At 49.7% G+C, this 23,649-nt stretch overlaps 2 protein-coding genes across 10 annotated transcripts in view; one reads left to right on the plus strand and one right to left on the minus strand.

The window, feature by feature from the left end:
* The window catches only part of Brap (BRCA1 associated protein), a 28,401-nt gene extending 27,175 nt beyond the window's left edge, over positions 1 to 1,226 (minus strand). Inside the window, exon 1 of the mRNA XM_052168394.1 lies at positions 942 to 1,226. Within this exon, the coding sequence (XP_052024354.1) occupies positions 942 to 1,023 (82 nt within the window). The 5' untranslated portion in view covers positions 1,024 to 1,226. The remainder of the gene's footprint in view (positions 1 to 941) is intronic.
* Positions 1,227 to 1,275: 49 nt separating this feature from the next.
* Positions 1,276 to 23,649, plus strand: part of Acad10 (acyl-CoA dehydrogenase family member 10) — a 65,328-nt gene continuing 42,954 nt past the window's right edge. For 3 of the 9 annotated variants that reach the window (XM_052168390.1, XM_052168389.1, XM_052168392.1), the window contains exons 1-10: positions 1,277 to 1,504; positions 5,985 to 6,184; positions 10,588 to 10,736; positions 12,529 to 12,723; positions 14,072 to 14,230; positions 15,112 to 15,271; positions 16,437 to 16,578; positions 18,511 to 18,579; positions 21,571 to 21,752; positions 23,181 to 23,331. In XM_052168390.1, the coding sequence (XP_052024350.1) occupies positions 5,998 to 6,184; positions 10,588 to 10,736; positions 12,529 to 12,723; positions 14,072 to 14,230; positions 15,112 to 15,271; positions 16,437 to 16,578; positions 18,511 to 18,579; positions 21,571 to 21,752; positions 23,181 to 23,331 (1,394 nt within the window). In that variant the 5' untranslated portion in view covers positions 1,277 to 1,504; positions 5,985 to 5,997. Of the gene's footprint in view, positions 1,505 to 4,309; positions 4,438 to 5,984; positions 6,185 to 10,587; positions 10,737 to 12,528; positions 12,724 to 14,071; positions 14,231 to 15,111; positions 15,272 to 16,436; positions 16,579 to 18,510; positions 18,580 to 21,570; positions 21,753 to 23,180; positions 23,332 to 23,649 lie in introns of all 9 variants that reach the window. The other 6 variants (XM_052168391.1, XM_052168388.1, XM_052168383.1 and 3 more) reach the window with 3 other exon arrangements.

Below are 23,649 nucleotides of genomic sequence, written 5' to 3' on the forward strand. Positions count from 1 at the left end.
AGTTACCTGTTGGTGCCTAGGGCGACTTAGCTGACTTTCAGATCTAGGGGGCACTTTGAGCTCTTGAAAGCTGCTTGTAGACTGGGCAGTGGTGACGCACGCCTTTAGTCCCAGCACTTGGGAGGCAGGGGCAGACGGATTTCTGAGTTCGAGGCCAGCCTGGTCTACAGAGTGAGTTCCAGGACAGCCAGGGTTACACAGAGAAACCCTATCTCGAAAACCAAAACAACCAAACAACCAAACAACAACAAAAAAACCGCTTGTAATCTTGCAAAAAAAATCAGTCCTTTGAGTCCGAAAGACCTAGAAAGACCACAACTCACTCATCTGCACTTCCAAAGGCCTGACTCACAGAGTGTCCAGTGATGCTATCCTTCCGAGGACACGCGCCAGCCCAGCTCTCCAGACTAAGTAAGTGTCCGTTTCTCTTTTCCATCAACTTATGACATTGTGTCCGTATGCCACAAATTAGAGACCAAGTCAAAACTCGGATAACAAGCAACCGCCCTCCCCCACACACCTTTTCTCTGTCTGTTTGGACAGGTTTCCTCGTAACCCAGACTGGCTGGTGGTTGCCGGTCCTCCTGCCTCCACCCCGGGAGCCTCAATGCTATCAGGTAATGTTGTGACGATCAAGAGAGGGCCGAAGCTGCATGGCCCACTAAGGAAGTCTGGCTGGTGGTGGAGACGTCAGATTCCCGGGCCCGGCTGGGTTAGAACCAGTGTTTCCAGCCACTCATACCTAACTTTGGGCGAATCGTTTAACCTCCGGCCTGTCTGCCAGTTTGGGAAAGTCGCTGGCATCCCCCCACCCCCACCCCCGCCCCAGGCCGCGCTTTCTCGCAGCCAGGGCGACGTCGAGCACAGGCACCAGGCAAGCTCGGGGGCGGGTGGAGCGAGGGCTGCCGACCCGCCGGCCCTGCGCGAGGCCGCGGACTCACCGGCGGCGCTGAAGCCGAAGTCAGCGGGGACTGGCGAGTGACCCGCGAGCTCCAGTCGGATGACCACCAGTGACACACTCATAGGACAGGCGCTGGTCGGCGTGGGCCCCGGTGGGCTGTGGGAAGGCTGCGGGCCGAGCCCAGAGGCCGAGCGGCCCGCGGTCGGCAGCGCCGCCACCGCAACAGAGCCGCGGCCGCCGCCTCAGCAGCGGCAGCCCCTCTCGCGCAGCCGGCCGAGCCACAACAACCTCCACTTCCGCCTCTCGGCCGCCGTCTCTGACCCGCAGGGTCGCGCACGCGCACGCGCCGCGGGAAGGGGGCGAGGCCCCGGGCGCGCATGCGCTTTAGGCAGCCGCTTCTGAACCTTGGTTGACCGTCTGGACAGAACACTGTCCGAGGAGCGTGCGCAGTCTGTGCAGAGGGTTTTGGCTTCAGTTTTGTGTTTGAGCCCTCTCTCGGTTTGTCCTGCCTAGTTTCCCCGCAGGGTTCACCGAGACTCTAAGGGTTCGCAGAGACTCTGAGGGTTCCTGGGTCTTCGACCTCAGGGTTGTAACTTTATGCAGGTATGGCGACGGGCTGGTTAGGTGCGCAATGGCTTCACAGATATTCCACTGAGAGCCAGAACACTGCGGGGCTCCATGGGATGATGATTTTGCAGACACAAAAAACAGACCTAGACAGGACAAACTTCGGCACTCTTGCGATCCTGAGCTAGTTATTGCATAACCACAGGGTTGTGTAAAATGAAACGCTGTGTCGACATAGAGATATGCTGGAAAGCCTATAAGTCATTGTTAAATTTGGTTTTGTTATTTGGTTGTGTTTGGTTTGGTTTTATTTTTTGTTTGTTTTTGTTGTCCCCCCCCCCCGATTCAGTTTCTCCATGTCCGCCTTACTGTACCGGAACTCACTCTGTAGACCAGGTTGGCCTCCAGCTCTGACTGCGTAAGTCTCTGGAGTTGTGGGATACAGTCCTGCACTACCACCGTCTGGCCGTTGTTTAGTTGTTTTGAGGTTTTGAGTTGTTTTGAGACCGGGTTTGGTGTAGCCCAAAATATCTCGAACCCTACGTATTGGAGAAAAGATAAGCAGCTGTGTTCTCTGTGTATTGGAAACAAATGTCCTTGAACTTCTGACCCTCCTGCCTCTTCCACCTCATCAGTGCTAGGTCTACAAACTTCTGATGAAAGCTTTGCGCTTCACAAGATAGCAGGCTAGAACTAACTCAAGAATTGTCCTCTGTGCAGGTGCTATAGTGAGAACACACTGAGGAATGCACTATTGCTTGGGGTATAGGCTTTGGGTTCAGTGTCTAGTAAACACACACACACACACATGCAACAGAAAAGGAAGGAAGGACGGAAGAAAGAAGCCAGGTAAAGTCATTGTATATATGAAGAAAAAAGTGTGATGTGACAGAATGCTATTGTGTAAATGATATAGTGTAAGACGTTCAGGAGAAACCATGTATATAAAGTGTACCTATAACAGGAACACATGATACATAGAGCTGCTTATGCTATTTCCTATGTAATATGTCTCATACCCTTTTAAAGCCTCGGTTTCCCAATTCTGCTCACATTTCACATCCTAGTAACTGGTTTGGGGTGCATATATGTGTGTCTGTGAACTATAGATGTCCTTAGTACTGTCACCTAGTGGTGACCACCAAAAAATGTGCCCAGATATCTCCAAATATTCCAAATGTCCCCTCTGAGGCCCAAACCACACCCCCCCTTAGAATAATGTACTTATGAAGGTACATAAGCCACCAACGCAGTATAGATCATCTGACCGTGTGTCATGCCTGTTTGTGGTGCTAAGGTTAACCTAGGGCCTTCAGCATGCTAACCACATGCCATACTGCTGAGGCACACCCTAAGTCAAGTGTCAGATACCCTTAACTGGTGTGCCACACACTAACTTGATGGCTCTACATTTCTGCCTTAGGCAGTGGTGACCCTCCCCCCCCACAACCTTTGCAATTTGTTCTGTAACTGTCCCAGAGAAAGAACCTGAGGCTCAGAGAGGGTAACACCCAGGACCTCTCTCTCAGTGGGTGGCAGAGGCAGATTGGAGTCCAGATCACTTATGTCTTTACTAACCCATCTCTAATATTTAAAACTCCACACTGTGTGGATGTTTATGAAATATGACCGAGGCAGGAAGTCCACATGAATCTAACCTCATTCCGATTGACAAGGAGAAAACAAAGATGCTTTGTGGTATAGAAGATGCCAGTTCCAGGAAACTAGCATTGTTAACCAGGAACGGACAGGCTGTCACAGCTCTTCCCAGCTGTCAGCCACTCAAGTGCGTCCCTAGCCCTTCCCTTCCTGCATTCCCCTCTCCCTGGGCTAGCCTGGCATTCAAGGCTGCCCCACCTCTGCCTGTCTTGTGCTAGGGATACAATCGTGCATCCTCAGGACTCCATGCTATTTTCTGATTTATCCACTTTCTCATCCTTCAGGTCATTTAGCCTGAGGAGCTGTTCTGACTCCAGCACCAAGCCCCAGGGGACGGCTGTCTAAAAGACAGCTCAGTCCTTGCCTTGTGGAGCTTACTGTAGGAGCAGACAGGAGAACAGTTAGTGTGTAGATGGTATATACTCCACTACAGACAGGAGAACAGTTAGTGTGTAGACGGTATATACTCCACTACAGATAGAAGAACAGTTAGTGTGTAGATGGTATATACTCCACTACAGATAGGAGAACAGTTAGTGTGTAGACGGTATATACTCCACTACAGATAGGAGAACAGTTAGTGTGTAGACGGTATATACTCCACTACAGATAGAAGAACAGTTAGTGTGTAGATGGTATATACTCCACTACAGATAGGAGAACAGTTAGTGTGTAGACGGTATATACTCCACTACAGAAAAGGAAAAGGGACATTGGGGGTGAGAGCCCACCACAAATCTGCCACAGTCAACCTGGGGAAAGAAAGAAAATCTACAGAGAAGGAGGCAAGACTGAGGTAAAAGTGAGTGGAAAGTCTCCAGCCAGATGAAGCAGGGGAGGCTCCTGTCTGCCAGCACAGCAGGTGCCCAGGCCAGGAGAGGAGGGAAGCAGAGTGCTTGCCTAGTCTGCACAAAGGGCAGAGTCGATTCCCCAGGGATACGCGACCCAGAAGAGGTAACAGAAGCCTGCAGTCTCTGCCTCCACATCACTTTGTTGTCCCTCAGAGACTTTGGCCTCAGCACAGAAAGAAATAAAATTGAAAGAGGCTCATCGGCCCTGGCATTTAGGGTTTAGAGGGCTTGGTTTGTTTTGTGTTTTGTGTTTTTTAACCAAATTTAGCCAAATGTTGATGAATAAGTACATCGTGCCATTTTCAAGATTTACCATTTTATCTTTTGTTAGCTGAGTACAGATGTGTCTACCACACCAGCTACATGAGGAGACTGAGGCAGGAGGATTGCTTGAACCAAGCACTTGAGACTACTTGGGTAGCAGAGCAAGACCCATCTCGAGAATAAAAGAGAAGAAAGGTTCTTTTTTTTCAGGTCTTGTTGTTTGTGAGTTTCTGTGTTCATTCTGAATTTATTTGTATGTCTGAGATAGGGTCTCATGTAATCCTGGCTTGCCCGGACACACTGAGATCCCCTGTTTCCCCGGTGGTGAGATTATAGGTGTGGACCTGCAAGCCCCAATAAAAGCTCGTAGTTGATTAAGAGGGCCTCCAAAGTTAGGAAACCAGGCCTCTTGAAGGGGTCCAGAGACAGTTTGCCTCTGAGGGCTCTGGACCCAATCACTGGATTGATCCCATGACGATTCGCAATGAGATACCTTTGTTGGGAGCTGGTGAATCCTGGGAGGTGGGGCCCAGATAAAGGAAGGGAGTCACTGGTGTGTGTCCTGGTGTCTTCCCCTGGCCATTTCCTATGTTCCCTCTCTCTGCTTCCTGCTTGGCCGTGAAGTACGAATCTCTTTTCTGTCATGATGTTCTGGCCAAGTGCATGAAGCTGCGTGCGCAGCCACGAGTGAAGCTCTCTGAAACTGCGCCTCGAAACCAATCCTTCCCTTGTGCTGCTCTGTCAGGGAGCGGCTCACAGCAATGAAAAAAGTTACTAACACACAGGTTCTTTATGTTGCCCAGGCTAGCCTAGAATTTAGCAATCTAAATTCTTATTATTTATAATCTAAATTCTTAGAATTTAGCAATCTTAATGCCTTAGTGTCTCCTTTAGTTGGACTACCATACACTGTTTCCAATGAAGATTTTAAATGGGGTTAAGGCAGGCTGCTGGTGCAGGATTTAATCCTAGTACCTGGGAGGCAGAGGTAGGTTGATCTATGAGTTCTAGGCCAGCCTGGTTTACAGAGTGAGTTCCAATATAGCCAAGGCTACACAAAGAAACCCTGTGTCCAAAACAAAACCAAACAAACTATGAAATAAAATGGGGTTAAGATGTGGTCACTTGGCTGGGCGGTGGTGGCGCACGCCTGTAATCCCAGCACTCTGGGAGGCAGAGGCAGGCAGATTTCTGAATTCGAGACCAGCCTGGTCTACCAAGTGAGTTCTAGGACAGCCAGGGCTATACAGAGAAACCCTGTCTCGAAAAAACCAAATCCAAAAAACCAAAAAAAAAAACAAAACAAACAAACAAACAAACAAAAAAAGATGTGGTCACATGTGCAGCCTTGAAGGATTCCTCTGGCTGATGAGGGAGGAAGGTGAAAAGGGCAGGGAACCCTCAGGGTCTCTGAAGAGATGTCTGCAGTGAGAGAAGAAGGCAGGAGATCGGGTTCTCAGGAGGAAGCACAGACAGGGCTGAGGTAGCTGAGCTGGGACTGAGGAAAGTTAGGCCTCAAAACCCATTTTCCGTGGTTATAGCAGTTGAGGGGTGAAGGCCCCTTGGTGGTCAGTCATTGAGGCCAGCTGTGAGCAGGTCTCGAGTGTTTGTTGGATATCAGCTGGGAGCTGTGGTGGCACCAAGCTCAGGGGCACCCTAACCCTAACTTAACCCTAACCCTCACTTAACCCTAACCCTGGACTCCTGCCGCTGAAGTTGTCCTGAACCTTCTTCCCACCCAGCCTCTGTCTTACCATGTGTGTAAGGAGGCTTTTCCAGCCTTCCTCTCTGCACTGGGCATGGAGGACCACTGCCCTGAAACACCCCCTGGGCAGGCTTCAGGGAGTCCTCCGCTGGACACATTCTAGAGGCCGGAGCTACAGAGCAGTCATTTTTGACTTGGGCGGAGTTCTTGTGCCTTCTCCAGGGACGGTGGCTGCAGGTAAGTTCCTTACTCGTTTTATTTAGTTTTTATTTTATTTTTTTTAAGATTTATTTATTTATTATATGTAAGTACACTGTAGCTGTCTTTAAACACCCCAGATCTCATTATGGATAGTTGTAAGCCAACATATGGTTGCTGGGATTTGAACTCAGGACCTTTGGAAGAGCAGTCAGTGCTCTTAACCTCTGAGCCCTCTCTCCAGCCCTTCTTACTCTTTTTAGCTTTTAGGGGCTAAGTGTGTGTGGAAAAATAGAGACAGATGTGAGGGTCAAATTCTAAGTCCCACTTAACAGCAGTGTTTGAGGCAAATTATTCAGGTGCTCTGAGTCATGGTTTATTGTCTGTAAATCAGGCCTAATAATGGACCCTCCTTCCTGGAGATTTGAGGGAGAGTTAAATGAAATGACCTATGGAAAATAGGGTAGATCAGTTGGTAACATGCAGGAAGCCCTGAGTTCAGTCCCTAGCACCTCAGAAGCCAGGTGTGGCATTTGATAGGTTGATGCAGGAGGATCAGCTGTTCAGGGTCATCCTCAGCTAAACAGAAAGTTCAAGGATAGCCTGAGCTAGATGCAATGCTGTCTATAAATTGTAACACAAGGAAATTTGCCTTCTGCCTGAGTATCATGATGTGAGCTGTTATGTTCTGCTATGCCAGAGAACTGAAGCCTCCAAAACAGAGTCCAGGTAAATCTTTCCTCCCTTACAAATGACTAAACAAGTAATAGCCATGGGGAAAGTACAGAAACAAAGCCCTCAGCCAGGGCAGCTACAAACCTGAAGCTGTCCCCGCACGCCCGCCCACTCTCCACATCCAGTCTCAAGCGGTGTCCGTGAGGTTTTGTCATAGGCGATATGACTTCATTGTGAGCTCATAGCTTACATCAAGGATGGGCTAGCATTTCCAAGGAAGAGGCAAAGGGTAAGGATCTTAGGCACGAGGGCCATAAAGTCTCTGCTGAAAGCGCCTGAAGGCTGCCCATAGCGTCAGGGCACCCAGGGTGGTGCTAAATGGAGGCGTGGCGTGCAGGCTCCCAGGCACCAGTGGGGTTTTCATTTGTCACATGATACTGTTTTGTTGGGTTAGTTTCCAACTTCCTCAGAAGGTAAAGCCATTCTGACTCACAGGCCATATAAAAAGTGTCATGGCTAACTTTGGCACAGGCTGGCCGACTGGGCCCTGGGAGTACAGTACTTGGACTGAGATGTAGCGCAGTGGTACAGGGCTTGCCTACTCCCCACAAGGCCCTGGGTCCATTCCCAGCGCTGCAGGAAGACAGTGGGAAGGAGGGACTGAGGGGAGCAGAAGGCCAGGCAGCCTCTTCCCACCTGTGAACCACATTCCTGGGATTGAGTGCGAGGAAAGAAACCTTTGTTGTATCCCTTCTTCGCCCCTTCCTCTTGCCCTGACAAACTCCATGAGCCAGGGCAGCTTGGAAGGAAAGAGTTGTCTTCATTTGAGTTTCACACTCAAGCCAGTGTCTATCATGGAGGGCACTCGGCAGGAATTCAGGCAGGGCAGGAACCTGGGGCAGGACGCTGCCTGTGGCTTGCCCCCTCCCCGTGGCTTGGCCGCCTGCTTTCTTTGACAGCTCAGGACCACCAGCCGCAAGTGGCTGCACTCGCCTCCATCAAGTACTAGTTGAGAAATGCCCCACACAGTCTTGCCTACAGAACAGTCTGACAGAGGGACTTTCTCAAGTGATGTTCTCCCTTCCCAGAGGACCCTAGCTTGTTGAAAACAAAAAGGAGAAACCAAACAGCAGCAACAAGAAACCCTAACCCAACACAAGTCCATAGTTTATCATTTCTAAGCCTTAGACATTAACTAACTCATGCAAGCCAAGTGAAAAGAGAGGCAACTCTCAGCCAGGGCTGTGGCTCAGGGCGCAGTCCACTCGGCACTGCTGAGCGACCTGTGTGCCACCAGCTATGTCCACCCCGCACTGCCGAGTGACCTGTGTGCCACCAACCATGCCCGGCGCTGCCTGGTTCTGATGTTTCGTGTTGTCTGGTTGCCTTTCTGTATGTCTGTAGGTCGCTTAGAAGTCTTTTTCAGCGAGTCCCTCATGTCTTGCTGAATTGCAGCAAGGGCCTTTTGTCAGTTATATTAAGTATCTTTGATGGTCTTGGAGATTTATTCATTATTTTGATTTATGTGCATTTGTGTGCGTTTATGCTGTGCAGGTGCCCACAGAAGCTGAAGTTGGGTCCATTCAAGAGTAATAAACACTCCTAACTACCAAGCCATCTCTTCGGCCCCACCCTTTGATTTTATTTATTTTTGATGGTTCTTTTTCTTTTGAGAAAGGACCTGTACCAAAATTTGCATTTTTAAAGTACCATTAAGCCCATCTGTTTCTTTCTTTATAAATTTAGATTTTTGAGTCTTAGTTGAGAAATTCTTTTCTAGACAGATGGGCTAGTTAGAGTCTGTAATTCTTTTTTTTTTTTTCTTTCATTTTTCTGTGTGGCCTTGGCTGTCCTAGAACTCACTCTATAGACCAGGCTGGCCTTGAACTCAGAAATCTGCCTGCCTCTGCCTCTGCCTCCCAAGTGCTGGGATTACAGGCGTGCGCCACCATGCCCGGCTGAGTCTGTAATTCTAATACATGGGAATGTGAGGCAGGAGGATCACTGAGAGTTCAAAGGCAGCCTGAGCTATGTCATGCAGTCCAGGTGAGCCTGGGTTACAGGCCCAAGTGTGCCGACCTCGGGTATGGATTTCTCGGGACTGAGAGACTGTGGGTGCAGGGCGGGGGAGCTCGCTCAGGAGGGCATGTGCTTGTCTCAGAAGTGTGAGGAGCTTCATTGTGTCCCAAAATCTGTGTAAAAAGGCTAAACATGGGGCTGGAGAGATGGCTCAGCGGTTAAGAGCACTGACTACTTTTCCGAAGGTCCTGAGTTCAAATCCCAGCAACCACATGATGGCTCACAACCATCTGTAATGAAATCTGACATCCTTTTCTGGTGTGTCTGGAGACAACTACAGTGTACTTACATATAATAAATAAATAAATATTTTTTAAAAAAAGGCTAAACATGGTGGCCTGGGCTTGTAAGGCCGGAGCTGGTTAGGTGGACAACCAAGGATTCCTGGGGCTGGGTGACCAGCCCTTTAGATACATGAGTGAGCTCCAGTTATTGAGGTCACCCGTCCTAAAGGGGGTGGATGGCATTCCTAAGGATGACAGCATAGGTTGTCATCCTGCCTTTATTGTGTGTGCATGTGTGTGAGTAAGTGTGTGGACATCCTACCCAGACTGCTCTGCCTTCCTTTTGTCTTGCCTGGTAGATGATTCCGGCAACTTTTCTTTTTCATGGAGGTAGGTCTAGGCAGGCCTTGTGTGTGCTAAGCTCGCACTTTACTGGAGTTCTCTGCCACTCCACCTCCCCACCCCCACCACTCTTTCTTCTGAGTTAGTCACCTTTGCCATAGTTGTGAGGATATAGGTGTGGCTGCTTTCCAGTAAGACTCAACAGGTTGGAGGTTAGGGTGTGCTTCTGGTAGGGTGCTTGCCTTGTGGTCAATGCCAGTGCTGAAGAAAACAAAACCCAAGGGCCCAGAGAGACTAATGGGGTCCCTGAGCTATAATCATAACTGACCTGACAAGCCCTTTATCCAGACAGATTTACCTCTCAAACCTTTCCTTTACACGCAGTTCTGTACACACAGCCATGTACGTAACCTTCACTTCATCTGTAAATACATCTGGGAGAAATTCCTGGAAGTGAAATTATGACGTCAAACATACATTGAAGATTTTTGACAGAAACTGCCAGATTGCTTTCCCTAGAAGCCGTCCTTGTTTATATCTGAGCACAGCACACGAGGGTGCCAGGTTCCGTCCGTGCTCACCGGCTCTGGGATGAGCAGAAAGACTGTGCACTAACTGTGCACTTCAGCGTGCTTGGAGGCTAAGGAAGCCTTGCTTTGAAGGCCTTGCTGGTCTCTGCAGGGCTACACTGCCCTCACAGTGGTCGTTCTGAAGAACTCGACTGCTTCTCTCTTTATATCAAATAGTCTCAAGGCACAGGTTCCACTTTCTCAGAAAAAGTGCTTCAGAACAGAAGACACAGGCTGGAGAGATGGCCGAGGGTTGAGCTGGCCTACTGCTCCTGCAGAGGACCAGAGTTGGATTCCCTGCCCCGTGGCTCACAACCGCCTGGAACTCCAGCTTCAGGGGGCTTCTGAGGGAAACTCAAGTGAGGGCAAGACTGGACCCTAGGCAGCCCTGCTCCCCTCTGTCTGTGTTCATCTCTCCTCAGAGTGAGACTACAGACTTCCCCAGAGCACACGCAGCCACCACAGTGAAGTCACAGGACCAGGGCTGTCACTCCCAAGCTCGCCAGACCGCAGCCACGTGGGTTCCTTATCCAGTGTGTGTTGTGTCCTACAGGGTGGGAGGTACAGAATCACGTCCCTTCTGGAACGATAGTGAAGGCTCTGATCAGAGGTGGCGACACTGGGCCCTGGATGAGGTTTTTGAAAGGAGAGATGACGACCGAGCACTTCTTGGAAGAATTCGGGAGACTGTGCTCCGAAATCGTGAGTGGCGACCATTCCTTCCCTTGGTTTTTCCCTTTCTCTTTGTGCAGGGGAGGGGCGTTGAGACAGGTATGGAGTCTACCACAGCGCTGAACCCATCCTGTAGCCAAGGTGACCTTGAGCTGCTGACCCTCCAGCATCAGCCTCTTAGATGCTTGGGTTCCAGCCACGAGCCCCCATCCATGTCTGGTGTTCTCACACTTTTCTCTCAGGCTCAAGTATGCGCCCATTCGGCCATAACATTGATTTCGCTGAACCAAAATGAAAACCTAATAGCCTGTGTCTGTCTTTAAGCTCTTCCTTCAGGGCCTAGGCGTTCAGCGCTGGCTTCCCGTATGAATAACTAACTCTGGTCTTTACTGTAAGCCGCAGCAGACACTGAAACACGAGCCACCAGCCTAACGGCTTGGAGCCAAAGCTTATTAAATCAATAAACAGGGACCGTTTTCTCTGCACTGTGCACTATTTAAGCTTGGCATGTACAGACTTCTGTAACCTCCAAAGCTCCGCTAAAATACAATTTAAACACAGTAATGACTTCCATGGAAGGACGGTATGGTGGGGGACATTGGCAGAAGTGTGTTTTATGCTGCTGGATTAATATGCTTAAAATGTCTGCAGTGGGTTTGGCAAGATGGCTCAGCCAGTTAAGGGGCTTGCCTCAAAGCCTGACGCCCTGAAGTTCACTTCTCAGAATCTAAATGATGGAGAGAGGGCCTAACTCTTCAACGTTGTCCTCTGACCTTCACAAGTGTAAGATGTCACTGGTACACCCACGCTTAAATAAATGTTATTTATTTATTTATTTATTTATTTAGTATGTAGCTCTGGCTGTCCTGGAACTCACTCTGTAAGCCAGGCTGGCCTCCAACTCACAGAAATCCACCTGCCTCTGCCTCCAGAGTGCTGGGATTAAAGGTGTGCACCACCACCCTCCTACATTAAAAAAAAAATGTAATTTTAAAGTGCTAAGAATAACAGCAATGCTTAAAACCATGCCAGGTCGCTCTCATTAATGCATATTATTAATGATAAATGATATCTGATGAACATGTTTTAAAGTTTAATGTACCCTCTTCTGACAGTCTGCCTTTTCCGACTGTCAAGCCCAGACCGGAACGAAGGACTCTTGTGACCACAGTGGACATATCTCTGGCTATTTCAACCATTCTGGTTCCAAATCAGGGATTCTTTTTTCTTTTTTTTTTTTAAAGATTTATTTATTATATATAAGCACACTGTAGCTGTCTTCAGACACTCCAGAAGAGGGCATCAGATCTCGTTACAGATGGTTGTGAGCCACCATGTGGTTGCTGGGATTTGAACTCAGGACCTTGGGAGAGCAGTCAGTGCCCCTATCTGCTGAGCCATCTCTCCAGCCCTCTTTTTTCATTTTTGAAGCAGGGTTGGGAGGGGTCTCTCTGGTGCCCTGGCTAACGTCAAAGCTCAGATGCTCCTCCTCCTTCACTTCCCGGGGTTGAACTTAAAGCCCAGCTCCTAAATGAGTTTTTAAAGAATGCCTGTACCCAGGGAAGGTGGAGTTTACCTGTCATCCTGGTTCCCATGGAAGTTGAGGCAGGAGGATCATGTGACCCCAGGCACTGGGGGATCATCTGCTCTGTATACTGAGACCTCCTCTCAAAATATTCGTGCAGACTCTAACATCATGTGCCCCAGGCCCTGGGCTCTCACATGCAGGCAGCAGGAGGACACCAGGAATGGATTTGCCTGTGGGCCATGAGGGACCACACTAACGACCACACTGATTCTCCCATCTCCATCCTGGTGACAGGCAAAGACTCCTGTGCCCGTGAGCTCCTTTTTCGCTCTGCTGACCAGTGAGCGAGTGGCAAAGCAGTTCCCGGTGATGACACAGGCCATCTCTCAGATCAGAGCACGAGGCCTTCAGACTGCGCTCCTGACTAATAACTTCTATCTTTCCAATGGGAAAAGCTTTTTGCCCCTGGACCGGAAGCAGTTTGATGTGGTAAGTGTTGGGTGACAGGTGTCCTGGAGATGCTGTGAGTTCAGCTTTAAATGCTGCCTGCTGGCAGTTCCCACCAAGTGGGCTTCTAGACGCAGACCTGCCAGAAGCAAGTTTCGGTATAATACGTTGAAAATTGTCTTTTATTTTTAGTCTTTTTTATTGTCTGTTTGTGTGTCTGTCTGTATGTCTGTCTGTCTGTATGTATGTATGTATCTATCTATGTATCTATGTATCTATGTATCTATCTATCTATCTATCTATCTAATCTATCTATTTTCAAGTCAGGGTTTCTCTGTGTAGCCCTGGCTGTCCTAGAACTTACTCTGTAGACCAGGCTAGCCTTGAACTCACAGAGATCTGCCTGCCTCTGCCTTTCCTATGCTGGGATTAAGGATTTGGCTTTATTTTAATTCATTAATTCATTAGTTTGTTAATTTCTTTTAATATAGTCCTGGCAACCTGAAACTTGCTACAAAGATCAGGCTGGCCTGGAACTCAGGAAGGTCCAGCTGCTTTTGCCCCCCAAATGCTGGGACTAAAGGCATGTGCTACCACATCCAGCAAAATGGGCCCTTAAAACTTAATTGAGTCAGGGCTGGAGACATGACCCAGAGGTTAAAAGCATTAGCTGCTCTTCCAGAGGTCCTGAATTTAATTCCCTACAACCACATACACAGTGGCTCAGAACCATCTGTAATGGGCTCTGATTTTCTCTTCTGGTGTGCATTTAGACAGAGCCCTTGGGCTGGAGCGATGGCTCAGTGGTTAAGAGCACTGACTGCTCTTCCAGAGGTCCTGAGTTCAATTCCCAGCAACCACATGGTGGCTTACAACCATTCATAATGGGATCTGATGCCCTCTTCTGGTGTGTCTGAAGACAGCTACGGTGTACTCATATACCTAAAATAAATCTAAAAATAAGAGCATTTAATATATATATATATAACTTTTAAAAAATATAATTGTGCCTATCAATATTTGTATGGCCAAATATTGATGAGGTGGAGACCCCTTTATACTGCACACTAAGACTCTCACACTCCCACATCTCCTGTGGACTCTGATTCTCTCCACTGTTTGTCTGAGGCTAATTCCAGACCAGTGCCATCCCATAATACCTCACAACCTGAGTCCTGCACACCATTCCTACAGCATGATGGGAGTTTGTGAGGAGCCCCGCTTCTTTCCTTGGAGTTGACACTGAGTGAGCCCCTAGGTTGTATTCCGAAGTTTTCTAATCCCTCTTTTTAGGAAGGCAGCATCACTTTACATAAGGCTTGCTGTGACAGGAAATTCCCTCAGCACCTTCTTGTGCTGTGGCACCTTTAGCACCACCCTCTCTCCCCAGGTGGTCGAGTCCTGCCTGGAAGGCCTCTGCAAGCCAGATACCAGGATATACCAGCTCTGCCTGCAGCGGCTGAGCCTGAAGCCCTCAGAGGCCATTTTTCTTGATGATCTGGGACAAAATCTAAAGGCGGCTTCCAGCCTGGGCATTCACACCATTAAGGTAATCCTGACTGTCTCCTGAACTAGTTAACACAAGTTCGTAGTACCTGTAACTTTCCTTGGCAACTCTCTGGGAATAGTCCCTCTGCTTCTGACTAACTGTGAAATCTGGAACAAGCTGCTCATAGCTGCAGGGTTGGAAGGAGGCAGGGTGGGGAAAGTGGGCTTTGAATGTCACAGATGGTCCGAGCAATCCTTTTCTAGATGGGCGGACCAAGAGCCTCGAGCCATGGGGATCACTCTAGGTCCTGGCAGGGAAGGGAAGCCGCTGCTGGAGGATGGGAGGGTCCCAGGGCAGGGCTGTTCATCTGCATTTTCACTGCTGAACTCACAGGCCACACAGACAGCCAGCTCAGCTTTCTGCCCTGTGCAAAATATGGCATGGGCTATTGTTGCCTGTTCATTTGTTATAGAGACTCTATGTAGCCCGGGCTGGCCTTGAACTCTGGATCATCCTTCTGTATCTTCCCAGACTGTAGAGTGTGTCACCACCCTGGCCTCTTGACAACCTGTCTGTGGTACTCTTCTGTGTAGGCCAGGCTCAAGATTAGATGGAAGAAGAAGAAGTTCCTGTGAGCTAGGGGAAGCTGAGGGTGGCTTTAGTGACCTCGATCTGAGAACTGACCTTGGACTTCTGGGCTGGTCTTGTTGAGGCAAGAGTTCTCTCAGTGGGTCACAACCGTAGCAAAAATGCAGCTCTGAAGTAACAACAAATATAATTTCATGGTGTGTGTAGGGGATCAACACAACATAAGGAAGGGCAGTAAAGGGTCGCAGCAAGGGAGAGTTGAGACTCGCTGGGCTCAGGTGTGGCCCTCAGGGGCTCAGGCAGGGCGAGGGCCAGGCTGATGGGCCAAGGGATGTCTTTTTTTCTGAAACCAGGTTGACAGTCCTGAGACAGCAGTGAAGGAACTAGAATCTCTTCTGGGTTTCCCATTGCTCGTGGGCGTTCCCAACACTCACGCTGTAAGGAAGACCATGGAGATTCCTCAAGATGCCTTGGAGAAGTACCTGAAGGGCTTGCTGGGGACCCAGTACACCGGTAGGGACAGTTTCCTGACTGTAGAAGGTCCTCTGCAGTGAGGACTGCAGTGCGCTTGCCCATTCCCGACCCTGCTGTCATATGCAGATGCTGTTACAGATCCAGAAGAGCAGCCTCGCCTCACCCAAGCGCCCCACCTTAGAGCCTTGGTGGCGTGGGGCAGCCTCTGCCTGACAATAGCCTCTGAGGAGGAATCATAGAGAGACGGTGTGTGCAGCGAGCGATTCTGACTGTAGGAGACAATAGTCTGTTGTGAGACAGTGACTATGTGTCCCAACATTAGAGCTGGGGAGTCCATATCAGTATATAACACTTGCCTAACATGGGCGAAGCCCTGGTCCTTCTGTTCCTAGCTCCAGAAATAGAAAACGCTGCATGATTTAAAAAGTGGCGAGGGGTTCCTCTTCCAAGATCCTCTAGCCTCTACCCTCTGAAACAGGCATCTTGGAGTGTCTGAATTCTTTCCTGGTGACAGTCCCCTCCCCCAACTTGGTCCCCTAGAAGACTCTGATTTACAGTTCCACAGTGTGCTAGTTCCTAGCCTTAGGTTATGGGGCACACCCACAGAGCCAGAAGGTCCCTCTGGCTGTCCTGCCAAGTGGAACACCTCTTACTATTTAACTGAGGGTGCATGAGGTTCTCCTCTCCCAGGAGCCACAGGACGCAGCCTAGAGGCTGGGAGGAGCCACAGGATGCAGCCTAGAGGCTGGGAAAGTATGTCCTTGCTGGAGGTAGCTTTGGCTCTGCCTGCCTCCTGTCGGCTATCATGCCAAGGTCTGGCACGGTTTGGGTAAGGACAGACACATTTGATCTCAGGCTTAGGACATTCCATGGGGACAGATGTGCTGCCACGACTGTTAGGACTGAGAAACAGAACCCATGAGTGTATGTTCACAGGGTTGGCAAGGAGACACACGCTCAGACAGAGAAGGGAGGTGACCACTGTGTTAAGAAAGTGCCTTTCGAGGCTGTAGCCACGTGTGGGTCTGAGTAAATATGCCTGGACTCAGTTGCCCTGGGGAGCGCCGTGTCTCCTGCTCTGTATCTTTCAGGAGGATATCAGGCATGCCAGAGGCACAGCTCCCTGGGAAGAAGGGCCACACATGTGTCCAGATCACAGAGCACCTGGCTCCTGCCTGAGTGCTCTGTCCTGTCAAACTTACAGGCCCCCTGCAGCTCCTTCAGTTCGATCACGGACAGTCCAACCCCACGTACTACATCAGGCTGGCTGACCGTCAGCTGGTTCTGAGGAAGAAACCCCCGGGGACCCTCCTTCCCTCTGCCCATGCCATTGAGAGGGAGTTCAGGTAAGTCTCTGCGGGGCCAGAGGGTAGGTGTCCAGCTGGTGTCCCCAACACGCAAGCTTCATATTCAACTGTCAAGCCAGCTTCTATGGGACTGCCCGGAAGTCCCTCCCTTCTTTAAAAAATAAGAGTCTATATTTAATTATATGTGTGCATGAGTGTGTGTGTGCATGTGTGTGTGTGTACGTGTGTATGTACGTATGTGCGTGCAGGTACATGCCTATTTGCTTACATGTGTGTGCACACATACACATGAGTGTGGGTGACCATGGTCTCCTTGGTCTACAGTTACAGGCTGTTGTGAACTGTCATGCGGCATTGGGAGCCGTACATGCTCTTCTTATTTTATGTGTATTAAAGTTTTGCCTAAATGTATGTTTGTCCTGTTATCACATGTCCACGGAAGTTCGAAGGTGTTGGCTCCCCTGGAACTGGAGCTGCAGATAGTCCCGAGCCACCACGTGGGTGCTGGGAACTAACTTCAGGTCCTCTGCAAAAACCGCCCGTGCTCTTAACTGTTGAGCCATCTCTTCAGCCTCCCTCAGACACAGCTTTCTGAGACACGGTCTTACTATCTAGCCCTGACTGCCTGGCTGTACAGACCAGGCTGGCCTTGGACTAGAGATTCACCTGCCCCTGCCTCTGAGTGCTGAGACTACAGCCATGTCCCACTGTGCCCAGCTGCCCTGATTGTCGTAAATGTGACTCTTACCATGTGACTCTCTCTGCTCAGGTAAAGACCTGAGGCTGTGACCTTTTGACCTCAGCTTCCCTGGTAGCTGGGAATCCCAACCTGTGCCCCCAGGACAGTTTAAACTTTATGTAAGAAAGCTAGCTCCAGATCTCTTAAATAGGAGGGGCCACGCCCTTAGAAGCCTGGGCTGGATGGAGTCTCTCCAGAAAGGCTTTTTCCTCTTTTCACTGCCCTATAGTATGTGTGGCCCAGGGGAAGCATGATGTCCTGGCCTCTCTTTCTTGTTCTGTCTCTTCCAGCTTTGGATGCTGGGTCTGAGGCACACACCTGGGCTTGGCGTAGTCTTCCTCTCCATCTCCTTTCCTTCCTTCTGTCTGCCACACTGGGGATGGAGGCCTGGGCCTGTGTATGCTAGGTGAGCCTCCTCCCACGGAGATAGAGCCCACCCCCAACATAGTAGTCCATTGAATTTTATTGCATGTGTTATGTGTTTGCATGTATGTGTGTGGTATGTGCACATGTGTGGTTGGTGTCCCTGGACATGTGTGCATGTGTGTGGAGGCCTCTGTCACTCTCTGCCTTTATGACGTTTTTATGTGTCCTAGTGTTTTGCCTGAGCATGTGTCTGTGTGCTAGATGCATACTGTGCCCACATAGGACAGAAGAGGGAGTTGGAGCCCCTGGAACTGGAGTTTCAGAAGGTCCAGAGCTGCCAAGCGGGTGCTGGGAACCGAATCTGAGTCCTTCGCAAGAGCACGTGGGGGTGGGGGGGGGACAGGAGCTCTTAGCTGCAAAGCCATCTTGTTTTCTGAGATAGGGTCTCACTATGTAGTAGCCCCGGCTGTCCTGAAACTCACTCTGTAGACCAGGCTGCCTTCTAACTCAGAGATCCGAGTGCTGGTCTTACAACTGTGCCCCGCCATATCTGTGGCTTATCCACCTTTATGTTGTGGTGTAAAGAGCTCCTGTTGAGCCCGACGTTGTGCCAGTCAGGGAATGCAGCGATCTGCTTGTCTTCTCCCTGACAGCACCCTTGGCTGGCACCAGAGGCCCTCGCTACCGCAGCGTTTTACACGGGTGCTGGGGACCTAAGCACGGGCCTTCGTGTCTGTGTCACAGACACTTCATCGGTGGAACTATGTCCCACCCCGATAATGTACTGTGTTTTAAATGAGAAAAGCAAGTTGAAGAAAACCTTATCAATGGTACCTACAGTGATGAGTTTTCATTTGTCCTGGCAGGATCATGAAAGCCCTTGGGAACGCAGGAGTCCCTGTCCCCACTGTTCTTGACCTCTGTGAAGACTCAAGGTAAAGATCTGTGCATGTAGTCATTGTGTCCTCAGGTGACAGGAAAGGAAAAGCTCATCTGCTAACTCAGGAGCCTGTTCTGTAGGGATGAGAAAATCAGTGCAGCCGCCTCCGCCAGGAGCCCTGAGCCCATCACTCAGAAAGTGTGTCTGTGTTTCTATGTGTAGCCCTGGCTGGAACTCACTCTGTGGCCAAACTGAATGCTGGGATTAAAGGTGTGCTCTACCACTGCACTGCAAGGGACCCTCTCTTTAAGCAAGTAACACACACACACACACACACACACACACACACACACAGAGAGAGAGAGAGAGAGAGAGAGAGAGAGAGAGAAAGACTACTGCATTTCAAGTTTTGTTCTTTTTTTAAATTGTGATCTAAAATGTGAGATAAGGTCTGTCTCTGTAGCTCTGGCTATCCTGAAATATGTAGACCAGGCTGGCCTTGACCTCACGGGGATCTACCTGTTTTCCCTCCTGAGTGCTGGAATTAACAGAGGTTTACCACCATACCCTGCACTACTTTGAAGTGTTTTAAACTGCTATAGCTTTCCCTCTCTCACGCTCTTCCTCTAACAAGCCCTGCTTGTGTGTGTCTGTCTGTCTGTCTGTCTTTCTGTCTCTCTGTATCTGTCTGTCTGTCTTTGAGATAGTTGTATCCACGGAAGACTTTGGACAGCTGATCTCTCTGCTTGCACCTCCTGAGTGCTAGGTTAGCATGAATAGCACACAGCCTGTCTGGTGCTGGGATGGAGCCAGGGCTCCGTGCTAAGCCAGCCCTCTTCCTTCCTACTAAGCTGTTCTCCCAGCCGAGTCGCCCTTTTTCCTTAATTTTTGATTAGGAAGACTTTCTTTTTTTTTTTTTAAGATTTATTTATTGTTATATGTAAGTACACTGTAGCTATCTTCAGACATACCAGAAGAGGGCGTCAGATCTCATTACAGATGGTTGTGAGCCACCATGTAGTTGCTGGGATTTGAACTCAGGACCTTCAGAAGAGCAGTCAATGCTCTTAACTGCTGAGCCATCTCTCCAGCCCCAATTGAGAAGAAAGCACAGAAACATCGGTTTACACTGTGGATGAAACACTGTCAATATTTGCCACATGTTCATATATATGAAGTAATTCACGTGACCATTCATTTATTTGTTCATTTATTGAAACAGGGTCTTTCTATGTAGCCCAGACTGACTTCTAATTCCCAATTCTTTTGCCTCAGCCTCCCCAATGCTGGGATTACTCCAACTACCTCCCAGGAATGTTATGTGTATGTTGCATGTTCATGAGCATCAGTGCACATGTATGTGTAAGCTAACCTAGGGTGTGGTTCCTCGAGGGCCATCTGTGTGTTTGACAAAGAGTCCCTCGCTGGGGATCAAACTTGTGCAGCAAAAATCTTTCTGACTTAGCCATCTCCTCAGCTCCCCTAAGAATGTCTTCGAGGGGCTGAAGAGATGGCTCAGTGCTTAGGAGCACTTGCCAATCTTGCAGAATACCCGGGTTCAATTCCTGGCACCCACACGACAGCTCACGGCTATCACCCCAGTTCCGAGGGATCCAGTGCCCTCCTCCGGCCTCCACGAGCACCTAGCATGCCACGATACACAGACATACATGGGGCGAGGGGCACTAAACACCCACATACATTTTTTAAAAAAAAAAGAATGTGTTTCAAGTCAGGATGAACACACTTAATAGAAGAATTTTTAGAACCACTTTTTAGAGCACTAAAATAGTGTCTGGTCATGACTGATGGATGGCTAATCTCCCGAACACCAAGTAATGGTAGTTAGGTACTCACATTTAACGGTAAATTAAGCAGTTATGAATAAGGAGGGATGTGGATGGCTGCCCAGGACCTCTTTGTGTTTGTGTTCTCCGTTTAAAAACTGGGTGTGTTTTGCAGTTGAAAAGAAGCCATAGGAACTGCCCGTCACTCCAGGGGCAGGCTATTCCACGTCCTGACTGGCTCCCACTGGCACTTGGTGCACAGACACAGTGCAGGCAAAACAGCCATACACAGAAAATAAAACGAAAGGGAAAAAGACACCAGGGGCTGGAGAGGTGGCTCAGTGGGTAAAAGCACTTGCTGCACAGGCGTGAGGACCTGAGTTCAAATCCCACATAAAAGCTGGGTGGATCGTGAGAGAACCTCTCACCCCAGTGCTCTTGCAGCAAGATAGGAGGCAGAGACAGGAGAATCCCCGAGGCCCGCAGGCCAGCTAGCCTGCTGCACACACTCGGAAGATGAGATGCTGCCTCGGACAGGGTGGAAGGTGAACTGACCCTGAGGCTGCCCTCTGACCCCCACACCTGTGTCGTGTGTTTCTTCACCTTTGCTCACACTCTCATGCCATATGGCTCAGGCCTGTAATTCCAACACGCTGGAGGCTGAGGCAGGAGGATCAAGAATTCAAAGATAGCCCGTGCTAAGTAATGAGACCGTGTGTCAAAGGAACCAAATGAAAGATGGAAACCTCCAAACAGGCTTCTTAGTGTGCCCCTGGGCGTGCACAGGCACCAAGGGCAGAAGTGAGACTTCAAGCTGCTTCCAGACCCCAGACCTACTCCCCTTTCAGTGGTTTGGTTGTATGATTACTACCTTTAAACCCCTTCAATGGCCAGGCCGTGGTGGCGCACGCCTTTAATCCCAGCACTTGGGAGGCAGAGGCAGGCGGATTTCTGAGTTTGAGGCCAGCCTGGTCTACAGAGTGAGTTCCAGGACAGCCAGGGCTACACAGAGAAACCCTGTCTCAGAAAAACAAAAACAAAAAACAAAACAAAACAAAAAACCTTCAATAGTCTCTGCACAGGTCCAAAGAGAAGTGAGATCCTGCTGGGTGTCTGCACACGTAGGTGGGTGTGCAGTTCTCTGCACAAAGGGAAGGAAAGGAGCTCTGCCCTCTCTCCCAGATTCTCCTCCCAGAAACCGGAGGGGTCCCATGGCTGACAGCCCCTGTGGTGCTTACCCCCGTCTGTGTCCCTGCCAGCATCATCGGCACCCCCTTCTACCTGATGGAGTACTGCCCGGGCACCATCTACAAAGACCCCTCCCTGCCAGGCTTGGAGCCCAGCCGGCGGCGAGCCATATATACTGCCATGAACCAAGTCCTGTGCAGAATTCACAGTGTGGACCTGCAGGCTGCGGGCCTGGACAGCTTCGGGAAGCAAGGTGGGCAGGGGCAGCCCGTCCTGCAGTGACAGTCCCTCTCACAAAGCGACACTCGCTCCACTGGTAGGGTCTGGGAGGTTAGGGGTGCTGATACACAACCCTGCCCACGTTCTAGACCCAGGCTAACCATAACTGGTTCTGCTCACCACAGCTTGGCTTAATCGAGGACTCCATCTCCTTGGCACTTTTTGTCAGTAAACGGCTCAATCCCTCCTTCCTTTCCACTGCAGATCGTGGTATTTAGCATACACTCCCTCTTTCACCTCATCCTTCTTTTCTTCCTTTAAAAAAAGTTATCTCTTTTAATTTTAATTTTATTTTTATTCTGGACAGAGGTGGTTTACAACCTTAATCTTAGCACTCAGGAGGCAGAAGCAGACATATCTCTGAGTTTGAGGGTAGCCTGGTCTACAGAGTGAGTTTCAGGACAGCCAGGACTACACAGAAACCCGTCTTGAAAAGAAAAATAAACAAACAAAGGAATGTAGCTAAAGATGGCTTTGAACTACTGATCCCTGCTTCTACCTCACAAGTGCTGGGGCCGCAGTCGTGCCACCACACTTGGCCTTTTTCCTCCTAGACAGGGTTTCTCTCTGTAGCCCAGACTCTCCTGGAACTCACTCTGTAGACACAGCTGGCCTTGAACTCACAGAGATCCACCTGCCATTGCCTCCTGAGTGCTGGCATTAGAGGTGTACCCACTGCTGGCTACACCTGGCTTCTGAAAATCAGAAAAAGACTTTTTGCTGTCAGGGGTCTCAGAGCATTGCCAAGCTGGCCTTGAACTCATCTCAAGTGATCTTACCACACAACTTTATGTACTTTATTTTAATGCTATTTATTTATTTTGGATTTCTACGACAAAATTTTTCTATGTACCCTTGGTTGTCTTAGAACTCTCTCTATAAACCAGGCTGGCCTCGAACTCAGAGACCTGCCTGCCTCTGCCTCTTGAGTACTGGGGTTAAAAGAGTGTGCCACTGTGTCAGGCTCAACTTTATGTATTTTATCCTCTCTTCCTCTCTGAGGAAGGCCCAGAGGGTTAGGCATGTGCTCACTCGTCATCACAGAGATGCAGTGCGGCAGAGCTGATTCCACTGGTGTAGCCGGACTCTGTGTTCTTAGCCTGATGCCTTTATACTTAACCAAGAAGATGCTCTAGGATGTTTGTGAGAAAGTTCAAGAGGATTAGGGGCCAGGCTTGAAGCTTCTTGTGGTGAAGCAATGCCTAGACCATGCTGAGCTGAGGCAAAGCAGCAGGTGGCTTCCATGTTGGCAGGAGCATCTCTTAGGAATTGTCCCTGTCACAGGAATGTGGTCAGACACACCGCACTGGTGCAGCGCTGCTGTTTTCACAGCTCTGGTGAACTTGCCAAGCGTCTAAAGCGGTTGGAACAGCCTCCCGTGTCCTAACCCTCTTCCCTTCAGGGGACTATATTCCTCGCCAGGTGCAAACCTGGACCAAGCAGTACCGAGCAGCAGAGATCAGCAGCATCCCAGCCATGGAGAGGCTGATCCAGTGGCTGCCACTGCACCTTCCCAGGCAACAGAGAACCACGGTGGTGCACGGTGACTTCAGGTAGATATGCCTGCCAGGGGCCTGAGCGTCCCATATGGGGACTGATGGGCAAGGTTCGTGCAGGGGAGATCAAGCCAGTGGCCTTCGTCCACACTGCAGATGGGTGTCATCCCTTAGGAGATGGAGCACCACAGTAGCGACCCCTCTCCCAGGTTGTGACCACCAAAAAGGCTGCAGCATCCAGGCATTGTCCCATCTGCCTGAAGGGAGAGGCGCCCGCTGCCTGGGGAAACACTATTGAGATCAGCATTCCCACTTCCTGTGGGGTCAGCATTCGACCCAAGAAAAGTGTCAGGGAATGGATGGGGTTTCCTGGGG

Source organism: Apodemus sylvaticus, chromosome 22, assembly GCF_947179515.1.
Source record: "Apodemus sylvaticus chromosome 22, mApoSyl1.1, whole genome shotgun sequence".
In the NCBI taxonomy this organism is placed as follows: Eukaryota; Metazoa; Chordata; class Mammalia; order Rodentia; family Muridae; genus Apodemus; species Apodemus sylvaticus.